The sequence below is a fragment of the Vidua macroura genome, chromosome Z, assembly GCF_024509145.1.
Source record: "Vidua macroura isolate BioBank_ID:100142 chromosome Z, ASM2450914v1, whole genome shotgun sequence".
Taxonomy (NCBI): domain Eukaryota; kingdom Metazoa; phylum Chordata; class Aves; order Passeriformes; family Viduidae; genus Vidua; species Vidua macroura.
In genome coordinates, this window is record NC_071611.1 from 40,268,968 (window position 1) to 40,292,498 (window position 23,531).

The 23,531-nt window shown below is 41.0% G+C and overlaps 1 protein-coding gene and 1 non-coding gene across 3 annotated transcripts in view; both read left to right on the top strand.

The window, feature by feature from the left end:
- The first annotated feature begins 7,718 nt into the window (after positions 1 to 7,718).
- ZFR (zinc finger RNA binding protein) overlaps positions 7,719 to 23,531 on the top strand; it is a 44,662-nt gene continuing 28,849 nt past the window's right edge. For both annotated transcript variants that reach the window (XM_054002617.1, XM_054002618.1), the window contains exons 1-2: positions 7,719 to 7,810; positions 8,011 to 8,095. In XM_054002617.1, the coding sequence (XP_053858592.1) occupies positions 7,774 to 7,810; positions 8,011 to 8,095 (122 nt within the window). In that variant the 5' untranslated portion in view covers positions 7,719 to 7,773. The remainder of the gene's footprint in view (positions 7,811 to 8,010; positions 8,096 to 23,531) is intronic.
- On the top strand, positions 22,916 to 23,053 carry LOC128822701 (small nucleolar RNA SNORA66). Its single transcript, XR_008441568.1, has one exon. It is a non-coding gene; the product is annotated as a small nucleolar RNA SNORA66 (small nucleolar RNA).

Here is a 23,531-nt window from a genome sequence, read left to right on the forward strand (position 1 = left end):
CCCCTCTGGAGAAACTCTTTTAGTGCCCTACCACCTTCTGAATGAAAAACCTTTTCCTAGTATCCAGCCTAAACCTCTCCTGACTTGCTATCGAATCCTGTCGCTGGCTACGAGAGTGAAAAGATCGGTACCTGCCCCTTCACTTCCCCTCGTGAGGGGGCTGTAGACTGCGACGGACATTAGGAAGAATTTCTTCTCAGAAATACAATGCAATGGGCTAGAAAGACTAGACATGGCACTTGGTGCCATGGTCCAGTTGACCTGGTAGTATTGAGTCATAAGTTGGACTCGGTGGTCTCAAAGGTATTTTCCAAATTGATTCTGTGGTTCTCTGAAGTATCCCCTCAGTCTTCTCAAAGCTGAAAAAAAACCCTACAATAATTCATAAACAGCAGGTTTTTTTCACGCTCTGCAGCGGTTCCTCGATGCCGCTGGGAGCAGCCCGTCCAGCGGCGTGAGGCGAGGTGCGGCTGCGATGGCTTTGCATAGCGAAACCACAGCTGGGGCGCCGCTCCGGAACCCCTCCCGATGCTTCCCCTCCTGACGGTTCCCCCTCCTGCCACCGGTGCCCCGGGTTTCCTTCTCTTACCGCGGGGCTCTGCAGCTGGGGACCATCAGGGCAGCTGTCCGGGCAGGCACCGCGGGGATGGAGCACCGCGGATGGAAGGTTAAAGTTGTCTCAGCTCCTCTTTTAAACACCTGTATTTTAAAAGTTGTGCAAATAAAGAGCCTTCAAAACATACTGACAATGTTGCTTTTTTTCTGTAGCGTGTTCACACGGTGATGCATCTAGAGCACCCTGCTGAGGAGGGCTTGACAGGGCTTAGTTTACCTAAAGGAGTTCTACTTCTGAGACACACCAAAATGGAAGGGAGGTGAGGAAAGGGCCCTCAGCCTTCAGCTTTGTAAGAGGCAATTTTTAGCAGCCTTTGCAGACTGTGAGAGGCCAGGCATGCTGTCAGAGCATGAAGTGGCCTCATGATATGTCTTCTGTGTTACCTGTTACCTGTCAACTTACCTGTTGAGCCTTTCAGTTTATGATGAATGTAATGTTATGAATATCTAATGAATATAATTAATGTTAGTAATGCTATTATTAACATTAAAATACAGTCATGATTCACACAAAACTAACACAGCTTGCTCCTCTTTGTTGATCACTGTTTGCAGCAATGGGTCATGTGTTGTGAGCAATGACAATTCTTCAGACACTCAGTACAAGTTGAGTCCTTTTCTCATTCTTACTAACTCTAGATTTATGCTTTTGCTACCACATGAATACAAGGTTTTTGTAAATAATTCAAGCAAACTATAAAAAATAGGAAGTGGACTATAATCCCAGGCCTAGCTTCCAGATAAAAATTGATACAGGCTGAGTAAGGTAGTAGTTGATCAACTTTCATAATTTCAGTATCAGGCACCTATTAATAAAGTGTTGAAAAGCCTTGTCTTTGCCTTTCTTTTTTTTTTAATTGCAAAGATCTCTGTTTATTAATATGGGCCAGAAAGGCAAACATAATGTTTCTAGAGGGAATAATCCTCCAAAATCAGCATGAGCAGCTGCAAGTTCTAAGCAGTGTTTCTGAAAAAGTACTTAAAGGAGGTGGACAAAGAGGTTTTCAGAGAGGATTCATGAGGTCCTTAGAGCCCTCATCATGAAGTAAACTGGCTTTTGCTGTGAGAAATTCACATTAATAGCTTCACATTAATAGCAGGAAGTAGGAAGTGTACTAATCTAAATAATACTTGGTAGCTTGCAGTTTCACAATGTCATGTAGATCACAAAATTAGAAGAAAAATAGAAAAATATACAATTCTTACTACATCTCTGACCTTTGGAAAATAAAAATACAGTTGTTTATACAAACAGGTCAAAGCACAGTAAATGATATGCAGGCAATATAGTAATTATCACCACTGCACCAACACCTGGCTTGTCAAGCCATGTAGTTGTGGAAGATGAACAGATAGAGTGTAACACTTAATGTTTAACTCCAACAAGATTATCTCAAAATAAGGACTATTAAGTTGTAAAAAAATAATTACTTTTTTCAACTAATTTACGCTAACTTTTCATGTTAGAAGCATAATGAGAGTTTGTAATCCCTGAACTTTATATGCTTGCTTTGCTTTTTTACAGGTCAACATTTGGTACACAAAGAATGTTCAGGTTTTAATCAAATCATCAAGAAATTGTTTATTCAAATCAACAATTCTTTATTCATTTTTAATCAATTCTTTCAGTCGACATAAATCAAACTTACTAAAAGAAACATTTTCTGCTGGCTCTTAATGAGTTAATTTCTCCTACCTGCATTATTTCCTCCAAAGCAAGCACCAAGTTTGCTTTTACAGCTGAATTCCTAAATAGCAGGTCAGTGAGGGGAAGGGAAGGTTTGCTGCAACTGGGATTTCATGTTCTGCTTTTCAGGAATAATACATTTCTTTGAGAAATATTTTGGTCATTGAGTGTAACAGCAGTTTGAGCTTTTGGTGAATTACATTCACTATATTTTACTGTATTTAGAAGAGAAGAAAGAAGTTATTAAGAAAAAATACTGGCTGTAGAACAGTGGGAAAGAAGCCATAATTTTTCCAAGGTAAATCTCTGCTGTTACCTTCTGAGTGAGTCATCTATCCCCCCAAGGGGTATAGTTCACTTTCTGAGCTCTTAAAATAGACTTTTGTAATGGGTTTATTCCTTTATCAGACACTTTCATTCTGTAGCTACCTTAAAAGGGCTTAAATTCTTCTAGTTACTGCCTGATTGCCTCATTTCATATCCCATATGTCTTCAGTAGAGAAGAATGTTGAAGCATTTGTTTTTTCTTCAGTAATAGATTTTAGCATGCAGATTTGAATGGGAATGCTGAAAAATACACGCTAGTGCTTCTGATCACATAGCAATTACTAACTGCAAAGGATGACTCTGGTTAGAAATAGTAGCACTAGCAAGAAAAGTATTTTGGGGCAAACCTTAAGTGGGACAGCTTTTAAAGCTTTGGTGTTTGTGCTTACTAGTTTAAAAGGTGGAAGAAGAAATCTGCCATGAAAGGCAGTATTGGCACTAGTTTTATTAAAGTGTCAGGAAAGAACAAGTAACGGATGCTACCACACAGTGGTTTTGTTTGTGGAACTGGAACGTTTGTTTCTCATGTGTATCGTGTAATTTGAGTTTGCATCAATACTTGCATAACTTTCTATTATGCTTGGGAAGTAGGGATTTTTTAATGTCACAATTTAGTAACCTAAACAGTAATAACTTCCATCAGTGGTTTAATGGTCTGTTGTTATGGTCACTGTACAACGTCTAAACCCCGTTGTTAAAAGTAACACTTTTTTGCTTTAGTAATTAAAAAATGTGGGGTCTTTGCTGTTTTAAAAAATGTAATTTCACTCTACAATAAGAAGGTTGATAAGCTGGTGAATGTCTTGTCTTTCTAGCTATCTGAAATAATTTCCAGGTGAGAAGATAGTACTGGTCTCCATATGCTGATTGTAAATCTCTTTCTATTTAGAGCATTTACAGAGAGAGCACTAAGTATTAAATTACCTTTTCGGGAAATAAGAGCAGCTTTTGTTAACATGGTCTGTGCCGTGTTGTAAAGCTTTCACCTTCTGTTGCGTGGCCCTGCCCTCTGGTGGGCACGCAAAGGCTGGCTGAGAGCCTGCTTTTATGTAAACTGGAAAGTTGCCTCCGAGAAATCTTACTTAATCTTACTTAGCAAATCTTGAGATTTAAAAAAATTTAGTTTTCCCCATTGTGTTTCAGTCGCAGTTTTGCAGTCCTGTGGCAGCAGCAGAGACATTATCACCACCGTCTTGGCTATTAAAGTAAAATAGTAGGATTGATAACGCTTGTTATTGTATTGCTTTTTTCTTCTCACCATATTTTGGAGATCTCTTCTCATACAGTTGAAATGAAGGTCAAAAATGTGTTTTCCTGAATGCTAGCTTGCTTGCCATTTTTGTCTGTGATATTTTCAGACACTTTGAACTTTACACAGATAAGAGATCTGTTGTATGTAATTCCAAATTAAAGATTTGTGTTCCAGCATATGTTTTCATTCTGGAACTTCTTGGCTGTTCTTCTGTAATCTTATTAGGATCGGGGATAGAGAAGTTTCTTTTTCCTATTTAAAAAAATACCCTTTCCATGTTTTACGAAAGCTTTTCTGTCTTTCTCCCTGTGCCACGACTTGCACTTTATCATTCCATGTATTTTCCTTCCAGTTAAAGATGTAGAAATCAGTAAAAGTCAAAATGCCTTAAGGATCTAATCTGAATTTAGTACTGTTTCATTTTGAAGCAATCTGATACATGTCTTAAGGAGATAGAGTCTTGTTTTATAACCCATTGAGGTTTTTTAAGTATAGACCATGAATCTGATCCTGCAAGCTAGTAGTAGCACAAATAGATGTTATGTAATGGTTCACAAAGTCACCAGGAAACATCAGGTTCTTATTAGGAAACTGCTGGGGGAAAGACCTGTATAATACTAGCGGTTTGGGGCATTTTTCCCAAGGAGAAAGGAAACCCTTTTTATTTTGGAAATTTATTTTTTTGTCCTATTTAAAAATGACTTCTCATAAACTATGTTATAGTCTTTTCAAAGTTATGTATGCACTCAAAATACAAAATTCACACAGGAAAGTAATCTGAAACTTCTTCTGAAATTGTAGCTGAATTGGGCTGCCAGATGGGAACTTATGCTCAGAAATATGCAGGGCTGAAATCATAACATAAAGGGTGTAATATTTGAATTTTAACTACTAGAAACTACTTGGATGAAGAAAAGTTATGAAACCTAAGTCAAAAATCTCAGTTGTGAGTAAGAAAGCCTTGGATTTTTGGTGGGTTTTTTTGTCTGTTTTTCATGGAGACAAAGTTGAAAAGAGGGTAAATATTCCAAGTTTATTTGAAACATTATAATATATTACATATCAATAGTAGTATATATTAATAATGTTGATATATGTCTGTGGAGAGAGTCCACACAGCATCACTGAATTGATCAGAGGAATTGGAGCACCACTCCTATGAGGAAAGGGTGAGTGAATTTGGTTTGTTCAGCATGGAGAAGGGAAGGCTTTGGGGTGACCTAACTGGGGCCTTCCAGAAGGGAGGCTACAGGACCAATGGAGAGAGGCTGTTTAGAAGAGCCTGGAGTGACAGTACAAGGGGGAATGGCTTCAAACTGAGAATGGGTTTAGCTTAGATATTAGGAAGAACTTCTTTACTGTGAGGGTGATGATGCACTGGCAAAGGTTGGCCAGAGAAGTTGTGGGTGCCTCATCCGTGACAAAGTTCAAGACAGGTTGGATGGGGCTCTGAGCAACCAGGACTAGTGAAAAGTGTTCCTGTCTATGGTAGGGGAGTTGGAATCAGATGATCTTTAAAGTCCCTTCCAACCCCAGCCAATCTGATTCTGTCATTCTATGAAGTTCATAAAGTTCATCTCATAAATGAATAGCAATGGCAGGCCTACCTACTTTGCAAAAAATAGCTTTAGTGATGCAGTGATAAAAGGTATGTGAATGTCTGTGTGTGTATAGATGCTTATATTTTTAATGAAACATGTATTGAATATTGTCTATTTATCAGGATATTGGAAAGCTTATAACTGAAAAAAACTTGAAACACAGTGGAACAAAAAAAACTTGTGTTGTCTTCTTGTCCAAGCAGCATGATCCAGTGGTCTAATTATGAACAATATTTAACAGATGTAAGGATATAGACATTCATGTAAATCATAAATCTATTTATAATTTGCATATCCTGAGTCAATTGAGATTTTAATGACGGAGCTCATATCTTCTAAGTTCTTCTACAGAAGGTTTCTCTAGAGTCTTCTCCTTGAGTACTGTCCCATGGAACTGTGGATTAAGGCTTTTCTTTCCTAATCTATAGCAACTAAATATTCACCCAGTAGCCACTTTCTTCCCAGACAAGCACTTGGGTAGAACCAAGAAGATTTCTTTTACTGTTGTGCTTGATTAGGACAAGAATGAACAGGAGGTACAATAATATTCAGGTCCTGTGCAAAATTAATAATGACCAACAAATTATATTCTGTGAATTGAGAAGGATGTTTGACATCAGAAATAGCTGGACTTCATATGGAACTGCAATAATGTTAGCTATGAGATGAGAAAGTACTTTCCTCTTCTCATTTTATGAACAATAATATCCTTGCAGTCCTACTGCCTATGACCACAGCTACTGTGGGATGTGGGAATCCCTGCTTTTGTTAGGCCTGCGGGACATCCCAAACAGGTGTATTTTGAGTAGGCTTAGCTTACAGTAAACAAAGTTATATCTGAAATTATACTTTTTATTCAATCCTGTGTTTATTAATAGTTTTATAAGCCTTGATTAATTTATGAATAATGCACACTGTAGTGTTATGAATAATTGTTATGAATAAACCTAAGATTTAACAGTTGGTTCGTATGTTAACCTCTTGTCTGTTCATTCCGCAGTTCACTGGTTCCTCCCCTGTTTGTATTCTCCTTACCCGATGCATCTGTCCTTATCCCCGGTTCTTGCTACAGTTGTATTTCTCTAGTTTTGGTACCCCTGTTCCTGGGAAACTAAACCCTCCTTGTCCCCTCCATGGCGTCGGGCAAGTTGGCTGCTGCCCCCTGAGACAACTTCCGGATTCCCAGGAGGCCTTGCGCGGGCTGCATATTGATTACCGGGCCCCAGCAGAGGACTCAGGATGGACCTAAATCACAAACCGAAGTAGGACCTGTTCGATAATCTACATCCCCAGGACAGGAAAGTCTCAAAGGAGGAGAAAAGACTTTCAACATCGCTAGAGCTGGTTGTCGTAACCTGAGAGAGGTCCGAACAGCGTCACCACCCTAGACCAACGAGCCATAATTGAGTCTCTGGACGTATCCTCCGAGGGTGGACACTCTGGCCGTGCCGTAATTGACAGGATCGTCTACCCCTCCTCTGGGACGTCGACTCACCAGGGAGTAGCGGCGGCGTCGCGAACCCCGTACCCCGGCCCCCTTAGGCTGTTTCTTTAAATAAAGGCCTAATCAAGAAAGGAGCACAAGGTGTCTTGGCCCGGTTGTTTACATCAGTAGCACAAGCGAAATACATAAATGAGATGAAAGTATTTAAGCATAAAAGTTTTGCTTTGTTCAGAGTTTTGGGGGACGTCTGATGCTCAGAGGGAAGGATTTGCCAGAAGGAGCGGCAGAGCCATGGGGAACGGACGCTCATTCGGTGCCTTTGATCGGGAGGTCACTGCACTGGCCACAATGTGCTGCCCAGCGCGTTTCAGGAGTGATCTGACGGACTGCTGGCTTCTGGAAAAGTCACACGAATGGGCCCGGTGTGGATGAGGCTGTCGCAGCATTGCACGTGCAGTAAGCACACAGGAGCTACGGCGGGATTCCGCACACCGTATATACATATTTGTGTCTGTGCGTGAATGCGCTCGATGGGCGCCCCGAGCGCGGCTCCCCATGGCCGGCCAGCGGGACTACAGCTCCCAGCGGCTCCTGCGCACATCCCGCGCATGCGGTCCCAGGGGCGCAGGCGGCTCCCTGTTCCTTGACCGGGAACCCGGCTGCGGTCGGACTACATCTCCCAGCGGCCCCCGCACACATCTCGCGCCTGCGCAAGCAGAGCCGGCCCGGCCGCACTTCGCCGTTGTCGCCGTCGGTGGGTGGGTGGGGGAAGGGAGCGAGCGGGAGGAGGAGGGAGGGGGGGGAGAGTTGAGAGTTCACCCGCCGCTGTCGCTGCCAGGCCGGACTCATGATTCCCATATGCCCGGTAGTTTCGTTCACCTATGGTGAGTAGCGGTGCTCTGCGTGTCCGTGCTTGGGGAGAGGGCGGCGGGCGGGGGTCGGTCCTGAGGCGCCGACTCTGACCCAGCGCTCCCGCGCTCTCTCTCTCCCTTGTCCCTCTGTGTGTCTCGTTCTTTCCCCACCGCCTTCTCTCGCCGGGCCTCCTGTCATGGCCCCCGCCGCCCCTCGGTCGCCGCCGCCGCAGTGCCCAGCCGGCTGGGGGAAGATGCCAAAATGGCCACCGGCAACTACTTTGGATTCACCCACAGCGGGGCTGCTGCTCAGTACAGGTGAGCACCGCCGCGACCCCCCGGGACCCCCCGCAGGGCCCCTCTGCCCGGCCGGGACCCCGGGCAACTCCCGCCCCTTGCCCCGTGCCGTGGGTTGTGTTCGGACCCTCCCGCCGCGCCTGCGGCTGTGTGTTCTTATCTCCCTGTGTGACTGAGGGGTGGGAGGTGGGGCTGGCCACCGCCGAGGAGGAGGAGGATCTGCAACAGCATCGGGTCCCCAGGCCCTTAGTTTAAAATGGCCACTTGCAGTCAGTCAGCAGCACCGGCGAGTCACCGTGTGCCGCCCCCAGGCCCGTCTCCTGCCTCAGCTTCGGGGAACACAGGCCTTGCTCCCCAAGGCTTTGCTGTCACTGTGGGAGCCCAGAATCCCTTCTAACATGGGTTGAAAACCAACCTAAGGGAGGCTGGATGGATCAGGGAGAGATGGAGCACCGGAAAATAGCAAGGGACTTAATCCAATTGAAGTAATGTTATGATTAATCTGTCTAAGAAAGTAGAGAAGGTACTTTCATGGACAGGTGTCTTTTAAAAAAATGTTCTACCCTGATTTCTAAGACCAGGAGCAGTATTCTAGTGGAACTTGAGGACCTGTGACTGTGTTAGACAGTATACATACTTGTGTCTTACGTGTCTGGATAGATCTAGCAATACAGATACCATACAGACACACTGCCACAAGTCTTGGTGTCTTTGTAGTTCTTGTTCATCTAAACTGTGGCCAGAATATTAAAAAGCAATTGGTAGCATCTATTATATCACAATTTCTGACATCATATTACTTAATTTGCTAAATACAGTCAGGAACATCTTTGCAATTTTGGTTTGTATTGGAGTGACACCTTAAAGTCAACATTTGAATCTTATGAATCTGCTTATTCCATAAATCTGCAATAAAGACCTTCCTCAATGCCTAAGTTATAGTAAATAAGATAAAATCCAAAAGAATAAAGCAAATATATCAGAGATTATTAACAAATGAATGCAGAGGTGTACTAGTAGCTAATGAAAATTTCATACCTAATATAGTTTTAGGAATGTACACTTTTGTGGAGGTGTTGGAATAACTCCATTTTTTCCATTGATTTTTTTTTCTGAAAATGAATGTGAAGTACACTGAATTTAATTTACTCTGGTGTCTAATAGAGGATTAAATTTAGCTAATCTTCTAGTTCCTTTGGGTGCTCGCAGTGTGTGTATGTGTTTACATTTTACATAACAGTTATAGCGAATATATGGGACATATATATAGAACTTCATTTTAAGTATAAAGGTTAAGTGAATAATAAGCCAAGATCTGTATGTCTGCAGTTTTGAAGTGCAGATGAATTTTGAAAATAATCTTTTATTGCAGGGCTGAGGTGATCTTTAGACTAAAGATTCTGAACAATTCCTTTGAAGTTGTACAATTGGAATAACATTCAAGTTTAATAGCTGATCCTAAGTGTGTTTTTGAGAAAATGGAAAACAGATCAAAAGAACATTTTTCCTTTGCTGTCATAAGTTTAAGATACTCTTTTATTTGCTATCAGTTAAAGATTCTACATCCTATAAATGATTTGTGTGTTTACCACATCTGGAAGTGAAGACAGGACCTTGTTAGGTCCTTACTGGTGTGTTTACAGAATGCTACAAATAATGTTTTCCACTCCAGTATATTTGAGAAGGAGATGGTGGTGGCAGGGGAAGATGGTAAGATTTGATTTTACAACAAGTCTTTAAGTTTTTTTCCAGTATTTGAAGTGACAGTTCACAGAATAAAAAAGTCGTGTTCTTGGAAACCAGGGCAATAAATAAATAAACAAATGTTTTTCTACCTACTTAGTGCATAGGTGAGCCTCATAAGTCTTGAAAAACAGAAGGTGTTTCTGGATGCTGAAGTAACCTGTGGATTCTTAAAAAGTTGCATAAAGTAACAAGTTGTTTTATGAGAAAAAAATCACACTTGCAGTTGAAGTCTTTAGTTCTTTATACATACACCATTTGGAAGTTCTGACGCTGTAATTTTTATGGCAACAAACAGAAATTTTCATAATAAACACAATATTGGTCACATTTTTAAAGGTTCTCTCTTGCCAAAATGGCCGTGAAAAATTCCGATATGTTGGAAGAATATTAGTCTGCAATTCTAGATGACTCAATGCTCCCTAATGATAATAAGAAGAATTTTATTGGTTTTAGCACTTAGTTCAAAAATTTGTGCAATTCTTTTTAGCATGCACGCCTTTCTTGTAATATCTTAAAATACTAATATCTCAAAATATATCAAGTCTTCATCTGGAAACATGCAGAGAAAATAAAAAGCCTAAACTTTACATCAGAAAGAAGAGAGTCCAAGTAGACTGTTTAATTTCAAGGAATAGAACAGACTCTTCCAGTTGGAAGCGACCTACAGTCATTGTCCAGTCACTTGCCTGCCCACTCAGGGCTGGTCAAGTTCCAGCGTGTTGTTAAGGGCACTGTCCAAATGCCTTTGAACACTGACAGACTGGGGCATCGACCACTTCTCTAGGAAGCTGGTGCAGTGCTTTACCAACCTCTCTTTATAGAAATGCCTCCTAATGGCCAGGAAAGCCTCCTGGTGCAGCTGTGAACTGCTCCTTCATGTCCTGTCCCTGGATTACAGGGAGGAGAGCTCAGCACCTCCCTTCTTCAGGAAGCTTCAGAGAGCAGTGGGGTCACCCTTCAGCCTCCCTTTCCCCAAACTGGACAAGCCCAAATTCCTCAGCTGCTCCTCACAAGTTCCTTCCAGCCCTCCCACCAGCTTTGTTTTCCTCCTCGGGACACCTTCAAGGACCTTGCCATCCTTCTCCACCTGCAGGGCCCAGTAGGCCCCAGGTGAGGCCGCCCCAAGGCTGAGCCCAGCGGGACCATCCCCTCTCTGGGCCGGCTGTGCCATGCTCGGTGCTCTGGGATGGGTTTTGTTGGGATGGGGTTTGTCCTCTGGGCTGCCCGGGCACTGCTGACCCACCCTGAGCCCAGCACCAGCCAGCCCCACCTCCCCGTGCAGCTGTCCAGCCACTCCTCTCCCACTTCATCCCTGTGCTTGGCATTACCCCATCCCAGGTGCAGAATCCAGCATTTGAACTTAAATTTCACTCCATTAATGACTGCTCAATACTCCCAATCTATCTAGATCCCTCACCAAGGCCTCTTTCCCTAAAGAGGATCCACAGCATCTCCCAATTTGAATCATTAGCCAAGTTGCTAATCGTGCACCCAACTCTTGGTTGCCAGATGTAGCCCCGTTCAATACAGCCCTTTGCTGCCGTCCAGCCAGAGCACTGTGAATCTGCTCATCCCACAGCTGGACAACTTGTTGGAAAAGGATGCTCTGAGGGACAGTTTTAGCAGCTTTAGTCAAACTGGAATTGCGTCCACTGCCTTCCCTTCATCCAGGATGCAAGTGACCTTATGATAGAAGGATAGGTTGGTTAAACAGGACTTTCCTTTGTGAAACTGTGTTGACTGTGGGAGATGATTGCATTGTTTTTTAACAATTAAACAAATTAAATAAATTAACCTTCCAGTAGCACTTAGTATCTCCATAGTTTTTCCAGGAGCTGAGGTTACACTAATAAGTCTCCAGTTCCATTTCTTGCCTCGTGCCTTTGTAAATGGGAATTACACTGGCAAGTTTCCAGTCAGCAGTGACCTGCCCGGACTCCTAAGGCCTTCAGTAGATGATTGAGAGGTCTTGCTGTAACAGCTGCTGGCCCATTCAGTACTCTGGAGTGAATCCCATCAGGGCCCACAGAGATGTAGGAACATTCAGTTTATAAGCTGGCCCCTCAGAATTTGAGTATTCAAATTTGTGGATCTCCCACTCAGAAGACTCAAAGGAAAAAAATTGCTCTATTAAGTGATTGCTGTAAGGTGGTTTTAAGGAAAGTTTCTGTATTTAATTCTAGACTTCTTGTAGACTCTTTCTGAATAAACTTTCTGAATTGCAGTTCCTCAAAATGACAGTATTTTAATTTGTGTTATTAGTAGTAAATCATAGGATCATAGAATATCCTGAATTAGAAAGGACCCACAGGGAACATCAAAGTCCAACTCCTGGCCCTACACAGGACATCCCCAAGAATCACACAACGTGCCTGAAAATATTGTCTAAATATTTCTGGAACTCTGTCAGGCTTGGTACTGTGACCATTTCCCTGGGGAACCTGTTCCAGTGCCCAGCCACCCCCTGGGAGAAAAACCTTTTGCTGATACCCAACCTAAACCTCCCCTGACACGACTTGAGGCCCTTCCCTTGGGTCCTCTCGCTGGTCACCACAGAGAAGAGATCAGTGTCTGTCTCTTTGCTTCCACTTGTGAGAATGTTGAAGGCCACAGTGAGGTCTCCCTCAGTCTCCTCCTGGCTGAACAGACAAAATTACCTCAGCCACTCCTCACATGGCTTCCCCTCCAGGCTCTTCACCATCCTTATAGCCCTCCTGTGGACACTGTCTTACAGGTTAATACCTTTATAATATTGTAGCACCCAAAACTGGCCCCAGCACTCCAGGTGAGGTCACCCCAGTGCAGAGCAGAGCAGGACAATCCCCTCCCTTGCCCGGCTGTTGATGCTGTGCCTGATGCCCCCAGGACAGGGTTGGCCCTCCTGGCTGCCAGGGCACCGCTGACTCGTGTTCAACTCACCATTGACCAGGAGCCCTAGGTCCCTTTCTGTGACACAGCTTTCCAGCCTCTCCTTCCCCATTCTATCCACACATTGATGGTTGCCCTGTCCCAGGTGCATAATTTAAACTAAGAAGACAGTGGAACATAGAAGTCACTGTCTTCCTGGAATTCCAGCTTAACCATGGCCGTGGTGGATCATTTAAATACTTTGTTATCCTTCACATGAAGAAGAAATTAAAATTTGTCCAAGTTTTAACATTAAATACTGATATTTGAAGTGGTTGTAAAGGCCAGGTTGATAGATGCTTAGGTGGTAGACGTTGGATTTGGAAAATTCAGGAGTACTGGGTTGTTGCTGTTTAGCCTCATCCAGTAGTACTGGGGGGGTACTACACAAGATCTTGCTCACTTCCTGCCCACCCTGGATTGAGATAGGAACAGTTCATAGTTAAAAGAAAATAAAGTATAATAATATGAATTATAGTAGTAATACTAATAAAAGTAATAGTAGTAGTGAAGGGATTAGGGGAAATAAAACTCAAGAGGCGAAAGCAATGCACAACACAATTGCTTATCCCCTGCTGACTAATGTTCAAGCCTGTTCTCCAGAAACAATCAGCAGCTCCTGGCCAACTCGCCCTAGTTTATACATGCATCATGTATCATGGAATAACCCTTTGGCCAGTTTGGGTCAGCTCTCCTGGCCATGCTCCCATCCAGCTTCTCGTGCACCTGTTCACTGGCAGAACACAAGGAATTGAAAAGTTCTTGACTGGGAGTGAGCCCTGCTGAGGAGCAACTAAACTGTCTCTGTGTTACCAGCATAATTCTCATACTAAATCCAAATCACAGAACTGAACCAGCTACTAAGAAGAAAATTAACTACCCCAGCCAAAATCAGAATGGGCATACAGAACTTGATAATATTTACTGTTGTGACAGTATAATCAGTAAAGTTCCTTCAATTGACTAGATAAGAAGAGGAATAGATTAGTGCATTTATTAATTCATAAATACTAATTTTCATAAAATGTACTTGAAATCTTGTTTCATATTTAATCAAAGACAGCAAAAGAGCTAAGTGCCCTTTAAACCTGTAAATAATGTATTAGAAGCATTCTTGTTCCTTTCAGTATTATTGCTCCATAAAATTTCCTGCTACCCTACTCATTTAAAATGCTTTGTGTGCATTACCCAGTAATAATATCGTGATTTACTGAGGGAAGCATTAGATTATGCAAATAGTAATGCAGGAAATTTCTCTGAATAGGACCTTTATAGTTTGTGCTTTCTGCTAGTGGTGGCATTAGGGTCTAGGGTTATAAACCTGTATGCAATGCAAACTTCATTTGTTACTTATTGAAGTGACTGTACTAATCTGTCTGTTTAGGAGCCTGAAATGTGGAATTTGGTGGTACTAGTCATCTTTTTCTGTGTGTGTGCATACCATGTACCTCACCTGAGCCACTGTGTGACTACTCAGTTTGAAAATAACACCCTAATAATATTGGCTTGTCTTTCCAATATAAAATAATATTAGCCTTCTTAGTTCAGTGCTGGAGAGAGGTATAGTTATGCTTTTAATCTCAAATGGCTGTTTAAAATGCTGATGGAGAGATAGGGCATTAAGTAATGTTTAGACAGAGAAGTGTGCAAATGTGATAGTTTCATTTAATTAACCTTGTATTATGGTTTTGGTTTCTGTTAAAAAGGTGGAGAATCTTTTAAGTGTTGTGAGTTTCATTTTGGTGGTATTCATACTGTATCTTGCTCTAACGAGACAGAACACTAATGGGAGATGCTTGGGTAGTTAGGAATGATTTGTTAACTTTGAATTGCCTTCAAGCAGCTTGAATATTACTGAGTGTGGTGAGCTGTCATAGATAAAGGCAATTTTAGCAGTGCAAGTTCAGAACAGACCACAATGCCTGTGAGTCCAGGTTAAGATGCAATCATCTAGGCAGCAGAATGCAAGTGAACTCTTGCAATTACAGCTGGTTTGGAATTCAAATGTAGTGCACCATGTTACAGCATATTCAAGTGGTGTAAAACAACAAAAGAAGGTGAATTGCTACACATGGATGAGTTGGCTATTGAGAATTGATTGGGGATGGAGTGTTCTTTTCACAATTGGTAGTATTTCTAATTACTTTTGTCTTCAATATCTGCCCCAGTTAACTCTTCATCTAGATAACTAGTTTGAAAAGTATTGAGTAACTGAGATGTTAGGGCTGTAATTCTCACAGGCATACCAGACTAAGCTTAAGGTATCACTAAACATAATTCAGTCTTGTGTTGGTGAAAACGGGATGGTGAGGAGAATAGTGGGTGGGACTTCTTCTGCAGGCAGTATGTACTACTAGACTTGAGCAGTGAAAGTAGTCGGTTTTACCACAGGATGAAGCTAACAACTCAGAATGCTTGCTCTGTGTACTTTATGCCCATGCTCTCTTGAGTTCCATTACATCTTGACACATACATTCTTAGTAGAAGAGGCTTCACTGAATATGGTAGAGCTGCGTGGAGCTGATTCTCTTTTGGTCAACCAGTGCTAGTGTTTAGTGCTGTAGTTAACATGCTGTTTTAGCTCAATGTACACAAGAAGCCTCCAGTACTGTTGTTTGTGAAAGGATTTTGATGGACTTCTTTTCAAATCAATGAGGTCCCACTCTCAAAGAAGATATGCCAACATTAGAAAGCCAATAAGGAGCTCTGGATTTGTTAACCTGAGTTGTATGCCAGTATTGCAATAGGCTGTAATAGGGATCCAGAGAAGGTGGTGAATGAGGGGTAAAGGTGCCTTGAATCAAAGAAGCCTTTGTCATTTTAAGGAGGGAAAGCCTGCCAAGTAGTTGAAATTTGCAGCAGGTGCTTGTCTTTAGGAACTGAGCACTTTGGGAAGATTTTCTGTTAATGGTATAGCTGTGTCCTTTGTATCCTCTGAATGGGTTGATAGGCTTAACTGTGGGGTGTTAAATTATGTATGAAATTTTGTATGCTACTGAAATACAACAATGGTAGCTTAGAGCATAGTTACATTATTGGTGCTAGAAAAGCAAAGTTAGTAGCTTAAGGCAGGAAATACAGAATATTTTAACAATTTAGTACAATTTTCCATACTAGTGAAGTTTCCTTCCTTTTATGGAGAACTTGCCAATTTTAGCGTTTTTCTGTTTAGCATCTTCATTAATGGTCCAGATGTTAGGGCAGGGTGCACTCACAGCCAGCTTGCTCATGACAGAAAATGATGAGGAATGACATCCAGAGGGACTTCAAAAATCTGGATAAAAGGGCTGCCAAGAATCTCAACAAGGGACGTTCAACAAGGGGAAGTGCAAAGTTCAGTATGAAAGAACAACACCATGCACTAGTATATACTGTGGGCCACTCAGCTGGAAAGGAAGAGGACTTGGGGGTCCTGGTGGACACCAGACTCGAATGTGAACCAGCAGTGGGTCCTTGCAGCAAAGAAAGAGAATGGCATCCTAGAATGCATTAGATAAAGTACTACCAGGTGGATGAGGGAGGTGATCATTCCCCTCTTATACAGTACCAATGAGGCCACCCCTGGAATCCTGTGTCTGGGCTTCAGTACAGGAGAGATACAGACGTACTGGAGAGAGCCCAAGAGGCCCTCCAAAGCTGCTGAGGAGTCTGCAGCATTTCTCTAATGAGAAAAAGCTGGGAGAGCTGGGACTATTTAGCCTGGAGGAGGGTGTGGGGGATCTTAATAAGTGTAAATACCTGAAGGAAGGCTGCAGAGAGGACAGAGTCAGGCTTATTCTCAGTGGTGTCTAGTGCCAGGACCAGAGGCAATAGGCATAAACTGGAGCACAGGAGGTTCCCTCTGAATGTGAAAAAGCACTTTTTGAATACAAGAATGACTGAGTCCTCGTGCACATGGCCTAGGTAAGTTGTGGAGTCTTCATCCTCAGAGATGCTCAGCAGCTGTCTGGATATAGTCCTGGATGTTTCGCTGTAGGTGACACTGCCTAAGTGGGACTGGATCCCTGATGACCTCCAGAGGTCCCTTCCAATCTCTGCCATTCTGTGATTTTGACAGGGGTGATGTTAATAGTTGCTCCTTTTTTAAGCAGATGTAACCTCTGAAGCTCAGTTCTTTTTGTTTTGCATATTACCATTCAAGGCTGTTGAATAGACTTGAAAAAAATGAACCTTTAAAAGAAAGCAGTATGGGCAGTGGGCTGTCTGTTGTGTGTAGCCAAGAAATGAGAGGTTGATACAGAAGATATATTACAGCACTGTTACAGACACCTGCAGTATATACAAGGAACAAAACATGGCAGAATTTGATTAGATTTAAATCAGATTGTGAGACTAAATGTAGAGATTATCAAAGAAGAAAGGATGTTTTGAAAACATGAAACTGTTAATCTTTGAAGTGAGTTATTGATAAGCATATGGTTTAGCTATCTAGCGGCAATCAATAATTTTTAATGGCATGATGCAAACAAGTTTTTAGAACAAGGAAGGGGAAGGGAAAACTTGAAATGGCTACAAAACTCTGTCTTTTTGAGGCTTTATGGATTTAAACTACAGAATGTATTACTGCTGAAATTTAGCAGAATTCATGAGGGTATAGCACATTTGCATGCCTTCAGGTCTCTCTGGATTCCTAGCAAATTGCATTAGACTAGGAAAAAAGCACTTTTCCTTAAAGTTCTAAGAAGATACTCAAATACTGAAAATTTTGTGCCTGTAATGAGTGACAGGCTCCAGAAATACAGAGGCAAAGTCACTCCTAAAGTACAGTATACTGTAGTGTGATATTTCATTTCACCATTTTATGCTGTTTGTTGTCAAGTGTGTTTAGGAGACTAAAGCTCACTTTTTTTTTTTCCTGGTTAATTCTAATTTTGGTTTTATTTTGCTCTGTCCATGTTCCATTAGCACATCTGAAACTTGATGTGACCAGTTATTCAGGAATGCCTCTTCCTAGGTTAGGATCTGAAGCAATAGCAGATTGTGCTGCCTCTAGCAGTTTTTACAGAACTAGAACATACTTGTTTCAATCATCATGTTCCTGAAAGAACTGCAGAACGGTATTTTTGCTATTCTGCTATTAATAATCTATGAAACTTCGAGAAGTGTGGCACTTAGATTTCACCAAATATGGTTCCTTAAATGCTAAAATGTTCCAATGTTCCTAAAAGGTACAAATCAAAAAATACATCCTAATTAGTGGAAGGTTTTATTCAAGATACTCATATTTTAAAAACTATTTTAGAAGTTATCTTAAATATTGTACATGGAAATCACTTCTTTAAATTAAAAAAAAAAACAAAACCAAACCCCTGGAAGAAATGTTTTAAAAGTTGTAATTTCTGAGGAATACTGTCTTTTGGGTAGAGACATACTTGGTTTTAGGCCAGATCCTAACTGTCTATCAAAACAGCACTCATCTGAAAAATCAGAGATGTTCTTTGCCTCTTGGAGGAGAATTTTCAGTGTTCAGCAAGATAAACAGAGCTGAAATAGGAGCAGCCTTTGTGTGCATGTGTTGCTTGTTAATACAGCAGCATGCTGAAGATAAGCATGTTATGTGCGCATGAGTAATAATTTCTTCTTTTTTTATTCAAATAAATGAGTCAAAGTGATGAAAAGCAGGGTTTATAGGGAACATTTTCTGTGCTTCCTGTATACATGCCCTTTATGTGCTATATAATCTTACTTGGAAGTAGGTTGCCTTTTCCTGAAAATGTATTATTCCTCTGACAGTAACTGCTACAGATGGATTATCACATTTCTTAATGCATGACTTACTCAGCAAATACCTCAATGGGGAAAATAAAGTATCTTACAATCTTCATTCATCTGGCAAAATAGATAGCATTATATCAAAATGTTGTATTTTATTTATATTGCTAACATAAAAAACCCACAAACTTTTCTACTTCCCATTTAGTTTTAAACAAAATATCTCCACATTTTTTTTTCTAGAAAAGGGCAATAGCTGGAAATGAAAAAAGGCAAGACATAAGTGTATTGCAGAAGAGAATTCAATATTTGTTTCAGAATTGCTCTTAATACTGTGTCATTCTTTGGAAATCCAGATCTTCTTTCAGTGTTGCTGTTGGGAAGTAACTAACAAAGGTTCTCCTGTATTCCATCTAGCAAGTTCTTATCTAAGCTGTTTTGGGGAATAATGCTGCTTATTTGCAAACCTACATTATATGGCTGTTTAACTGAGACAAACACGTGGTTGTGGAGCTGAAGAACATTGTTTTGTCAAGTGGACACCTGTACCTCATTAATTGCTGTTGACAAGTAATTTCTGCTCTCTACAACCTCTGACTGTTTAAGTGTGCTGCCAGCTTTTTTTTTTTTTTTTTTCTTTTTTGCTTTGAAAGTCGGCTTTTTTTTTTTTGCATCACTGCTACAGTGTTCTTGCTGAGGGTCTTTAGGCAGTTCAGAAAAGGTTATTAATTGCTGTTTGAATATTCTGCTTTTTGACAAGAGAAATAGAAGTTAGCAACAGAATTATGAAATTAATCTAGTTATTTTAGTAAGAAATACAGAGTAGTGATTGCTAACACCTTCTGTTTTGAGAGTTTGTTCTCAGGGTATAGACTTTTTGTTGCTGATGTTTTAATACAAGGTGGCCAAAGGGTAGAGGTTTCCAGGCTAAGTATCTACCTAGAATTACACCGGTTTTTGTAAATCTGTGCTGTAGCTTATTTGATTTTGTGGTGTAGAATTGTGCAGGGAGATCTTCGCAATTATTTGGTGCCTCAGTGATTACAATGGAGTCTTTGCAAACAAGAAAAATATTTTAAAATACAGTTTTATTTCAGAATGACAGTTCTGGGTTTACACAATGGGGTCCAATGTCAATACCATGCAAACAGCCAGTATATTACTCTGATATCAAACTTAATAAGTATCAGGGCAAAATTTGCACGTGCTTTGAGAAAAGATACTTGCATTTGATGAAAGGAGTTTTGTGCGCAAGACAGTAATGTGGATAAGGCCAGTTTTTGCTTTGGCCTTTGCTCTGGGGTAAATTATGCAAGATTGAGAGGATGGCCCCTCACCCCCACCCCTAGAAAATCAGATTATCACGGAATTAGAGAAATATACTGTGGAAAAACATACATGGTCACAGCTCACTGCAATCAGTCTTGTCTAGCAGGTTTAATATCATAGTGGTATTTTACAATATGTGGTACTTGTGCTGATACTAATGCAACAGAAAGATTGGCGTTTCCCATTGTTAGTGTCAGTAGAAACTGTAATAGATGTTATTGAAAGATTTGAGTCAAAGGTGTTTCACAAAAAATACTTGTGCACAGTAATACAGTATTGCCAATAAAGAGTTAACCTCTCATTTTCTTGGAGTTACTCAGTTAGAATGTGAAAGACAAAGACAAGTTAAGTATACACTGGTGTAAAACTACTGAATAGAGGTGACCTTGTTTGGGAAGAGGAAATAAAGAGGATAAGGAAATATTATAGATGTGGAAGTTTAAAAACAGGTAAGGAGGGACAAAACACTTTAGGTAAGGTCCTGCAAATGACATTCTGTAGTTGACTGAAATACATAGCTACAGAATCTGGAGCAGAACAATTGCGTGTGCATTGCAAACTGACTCTGGATGGGATAGTGAAATGCAGTGGCACAGGCACCTGAACAGGAAGATTAGCATAGAAGAGTATATTGTTCCCAGAAAACAGAAATTAAATCAGCTTTGCAGGGAAGCATTATTTCTATTACAATTAGAAAGACCTAAAGAAATAGGTCTGATACCAGTAAAATACATTATTTTTGAATGAAAATTTCTTGTGGAAGATGTGGTATAATAGTAGTACAGCAGAGTACAATTGGAAGCTACTTACAACTTCCTAAATTAAAGAATTATTTATTCTGAAAGTGAATTTAAACACTTCAAGAATTGTTATATGAAGTTGCATTGAATTGAGTGGTCAGAAACTGGATCTGCCTTTGGTCTAGAGCTCATTTGCTTTTGAAACTGGAGCTTTCATAAACTAAGGAAAAAATCCTTGACGGGATGCTCAAACATCATGTGCTGGTTTTGGCTAGGGTGGAGTTAATTTTCTTCATAGTAGTTGATATTAGGCTGTGTTTTGGATTTGTGCTGAAAACAGTGTTGATAATACAGGGATGTGTTCATTATTGGTGAGCAGTGCTCGCAGAGAGTTAAGGCCTTTTCTCCTCCTCACCCCATCCACCAGTGAGGGCCCTGGTGGTGCACAAGAAGTTGGAAAAGGACACAGCCAGGACAGCTGACCCCAACTGACCAAAGGGACATTCCATACTATATAGCATCATGCTCAATGATAAAACTGGAGGGAGAAGGAGGAAGGAGATGATGTTCAGAGTGATGGTATTTGTCTTCCCAAGTAACAATTTTTCTGTGATGGAATCCGGCTTTCCTGAGATGGCTGAACACCTTCCTCTTTTCTGGGCATAGTGCTGCACCTCAGTGTTTTGTGTGGGGCTCAGAGCTGGACAAGAGGATTCAAGGCATGGCCTCACTGGTGCCTGAGTACAGGGGAAAAAATCACTCCCCTGGTCCTGCTGGCCACACCATTGCTGATACAGGCCAGGATTCCATTGGTGTTCTTGGCCACCTGGACACGCACTGGCAAATTGATATTTCCATGCTCATGTTCAGCCACTGTTGACCAGCACCCCCAGGTCCTTTCCCACTGGGCAGCTTTCCAGCCATTCTTCCCTAAGTCTGTAATGTAGCCTGGGGTTGTTGTGACCTAAGGACAGGACCCAGCACTTGGCCTTGTTGTGCCTCATATGATTGGCTTTGGCCCATTAATCCATCCTATCTGAACCCTTGTTTTGTTTTGCTTGTGTGTGTGGCCTTTGTCTTTCATATTAAGCTGTTTGTCTCAACCCACATGCTTTCTCACTTTTACTCTTCCAGTTCTCTCCCTGCTTCCACTGTGGGGGAATGAGCAAATGGCTGCATGGGGCTGAGTTGCCAGCTGGGGTTAAACCATGACACACTGGCGCAGGTTGTCTAGAGCAGCCTTGGAGTCTCCATTCTTGGAGGTGATCAGCCTGTGACCAGACAAGGCCCTGAGAAACTTCCAGCTTTGAAATAAGCTGTGTTTTGAGCATTGGATAAGGACAGGTGACTTCCAAATCCTTGTGTAAACCGAAATTATTCTATGAGTTTTAAACTACTACAGATTAATAAAGCAAACTGAATCAAGCTCAAAAATGCTAATAAGGGATATGAGAATTTATTTTGGGGAAGAAAAGAATTGATCTACAAAGAGAAGTGGCTGCATCAATGAGTTAGCTTCTTTCTTTTTGCAGTTGGCCATACCTATTGGTCTATTCTTAACTCATAGAACATACAGAGTAATTTGTGTAAGGTCACCTTTTCCCCATGGTGTTGAGGGATGTGGTGAAGAGCATGCATGTGGTTTTGATGACATGCCTAGATCTTTTGGAGACTTATTATCAAGACTAAGAAGAAATACTTGATGTGGTGCAGTATGAAAAATGACTGCTTAAGGTAGAGATTAGTAAAAGAATTGCAGAGAAGGAGCTGGTAGAAGTGATTAGTTTAATTAGAGGAACTATTATCAAATAGCAGTAATTGCAGTGGAGTTCACTAGGGATTGGTTGTGACTTTAGTATTTTTACTAGTGTGACATATTGTGCTATTTGATGTGAGGGAAATAGAGTCAGTACACAGGTAACTTTACAAGAATCTGCTCTGAGGAAGCTAGACTGCTGGGAAAGAAAGCAGTTGTCTGCAATAGAGTGGGTGGCACAGCTGAAACTTCATATGAAATGACGCATGAAGTTCTTGCCATCTGTAGTCAAAGAAAAACAGATAATATTAAGATAGGTGCACAGATGAAGAAAGAGTGGAATAAGGAGTTTGACAAAATAATCTAGGAGGAGCTAAGTTCATCTCAGCAAACATGATGAGGCACTAATCACCAAACCAGGATAAGAACTCTTGTCATTTAATTAAAGAAGTTGGCACAGGGATATTTTTAGGTAAATTAATTACATTGAAACATAAGTCTGCTCATCTTAATATTAAAGGTTTTCAGTAAAACCATGGAAGAGAAGAATGTCACAAGTTTAGAGGAGATGTCACCATTAATTTCTATTACATAATATAACACAGCTTTTAGAAAGGAAGAAGTCAGTTCTAGAATATTTTTCCTGCTGTCTTGCAAACTCGATCACTAGCTCTGCATGATGTTGCAGAAGCAAGGGGAACAGGTTTGCTAAAATAAACATGGTCATAGAACCTGTATTAGCCTTAGAAATCTAATTATTTGGGCTGTTAATTCTATGCCATGATAAGGAATTTTGCTGCTTAGTTGCACAAAAAATGAAGTTGTCTGTACCATAATCTTGTTAATAGTTCTGCTGGTAATGTTAGTAATCTTTTCACAATTTTAAATGTTGAAGATTATCAGATATCTTTAATCATATATATTCTGAGAACAGAAGCATTTTCTTTGCTTAACTGACTGGTACTGTTGCTTTGTAGTGTGTTGTGAGCACTGTATCTTATTTTTTAACAGTAACAGTTTCATGAAATGGGAGAACAGCCATGCTAGTGCTTCTGCACAAGTCTTCTGCTCCCTTTTGTGCTCCATTGCCATGTATATATATAATTAATATGGATTCTCACTCTCAGCAGACCTATTTTGTAAGCTGCTGTGTTTCTTAACATTTCTGCCACACTAGAATATGACCCCAACAGGAAACGCTCACATTGTTTTCTGCTAGATCAATGAGTTAAATCAGTGCACTGAATGGCTTGACAAGTAGCATAAT